At 46.9% G+C, this 1,852-nt stretch overlaps 1 protein-coding gene across 1 annotated transcript in view; it reads right to left on the bottom strand.

Annotated features, from left to right (window-relative positions):
* Positions 1-288: 288 nt before the first annotated feature.
* The window catches only part of LOC107082329 (cdc42 effector protein 4-like), a 58,141-nt gene continuing 56,577 nt past the window's right edge, over positions 289-1,852 (bottom strand). The window contains exon 2 of the mRNA XM_015370946.1: positions 289-1,484. Coding sequence (XP_015226432.1) covers positions 326-1,315 — 990 coding nt within the window. The 5' untranslated portion in view covers positions 1,316-1,484 and the 3' untranslated portion in view covers positions 289-325. The remainder of the gene's footprint in view (positions 1,485-1,852) is intronic.

Below are 1,852 nucleotides of genomic sequence, written 5' to 3'. Positions count from 1 at the left end.
CTGCTCGGATTACAAAATAAACTTTTTATTTCTTGTCCTTTAGCTCCACATTCTCATCTGCTGTTCAATCCTGCCCAAACCTTTTACTCCTCCGCTCTCCCCTGCTGATTTTTCTTCAATTTTATCATTTCAGACTTGAAAAAATATGGTAAAAATAGCATCAACCAATCCAAACATTTCAAAAAATATACTTTTAAAGCAGTCTGTTTTCCATCTCCTTGCTATAAAGTGAATAAAGGCTGATTATTTATAGTGTTGATATAACTGATCTAACATTAGCCTGATCTGTTATTTTTTTGCTTTATGGCACAGAGTTCTGCTGAATCTAAACTCTGATCTCATCGTCCTCCTGATCCATGAAGGTGAAGTCATCCTCCCCGCGTGGCGAACTGTACTTTGCGCTGTCGGCGTCGGCGTCGTGGACGTTGTACTGAGGTTTTTCTGAGCCGGAGCTGGACACGGAGCAGCTATCCGTGTTGTGGTGGTTCCTGTCGTTTAGCTCTGGAATGTGTGGATCCGCTTCGGCCGTTTGCTGGAGCTGGTATTCGCCGCGAGGCGGTCTGGAAGGAGCCCGCTCCTCTGCGTCGTCGTCGTCGATGTGAGGGATGTGGGACGGCGACGCGTGCTCCTCGTTAACTCTGCCTTCCTCGTAGCCGAGGTCGTCGTCTTCCCAGCTCTTCTTCTCCATCACGCTCAGGATGTCCCCCAGCATGGAGGGACCCAGGTCAATGTGGAAGGACATTATGGACTCTGCGTGTTTCATCCCACTTCTTTTAGGCATGGACGGAGGCAGCTCCTTGATTTCACCGAAATTCCGCTCTTCAAGCTCCGGATCAATCGTAGCCAAAGCTGCCCCGCCGTTCATCGGCTTCTTTTCTGCTTCTGCCAGCGTCTTCATCGGACTGGAGGCGCTATTTGGCAGCGCGTTGCTCCTGCTGGAACTGTCATCATTCAGGTAAGGCAGGGATGTGGCGGTTTTCACAAACTGAGTCGAGCCGGACGGCAGACTTCCTGTACTGTACCCCAGGTTATCTCCTCGGTTGACAGAATGGGAGCGCTTGCTGCTTCTGAAGGTGCGGCTGAGCAGTCCCGGTTTGAGACCTGGCGAGGCCTGTTTCGTCGGGGGTTCCCTCGGAGGTTCCCCCGATCTGGAGCTGAGAAACGAAGTGTCTCCGAAGGCGTCGCCGCCTCGACCCACGTGCATGGTGTGACGGAAGTCCCCCATCGGAGCGCTGATCATTTCCACCGTCAGGTCGCCCCGGGACCTCCTCTTGGACTGGCTGGAGTTGTTCACCAGCTGCTTGAGGATCGGCATGATGGCTGTGGTCCGGATATGATCCAAATCAGAAACTAGGCTTTTAGTCCCTTTTTAAAGTTCGGTTTGGTTTTTATGATTGGTTATCAAAACAAGTGTGATCCAAGGTGTTTAGAGTTTAAAGCCATCCTGCTCCTTCAGCTCAGTTTTCATTTTGGGGTGAATGGTCCTACAGAAAAAGAAGAAAAAAAAGAGATAGTTTGTATGAATTCAGGGTTCCTTCAAAGATTTAACAAACATTGCATTTTAACAGACAAGTTCATTCTAAAGAAATGCATGGATTATTTTTCCTTTAAAAAAATAAAAAAATCAGGAAAAGGAAATCTTTGGCATCTAAATACATCGATTATTTGTTTTCTGATGGCCAAAAAAATTGAAACTTCAAATGAAACTCGAATAAATGAATCCTCACTTGAAGAAGTTCTGAGCCAGCAAGGACTTTTATAAGCAAAAAATCTTCAGTTCAGTTCAGTTCAGTTCATTTTGGTTCAGTTCAGTTCAGTTCAGTTCAGTTCAGTTCAGTTCAGTTCAGTTCAG

This window comes from Cyprinodon variegatus, unplaced genomic scaffold (assembly GCF_000732505.1).
Source record: "Cyprinodon variegatus isolate N-32 unplaced genomic scaffold, C_variegatus-1.0 Scaffold50, whole genome shotgun sequence".
NCBI lineage: Eukaryota > Metazoa > Chordata > Actinopteri > Cyprinodontiformes > Cyprinodontidae > Cyprinodon > Cyprinodon variegatus.
Note: the sequence above shows the minus strand (reverse complement) of the source record. Positions and strands in the feature narration are given on the sequence as shown.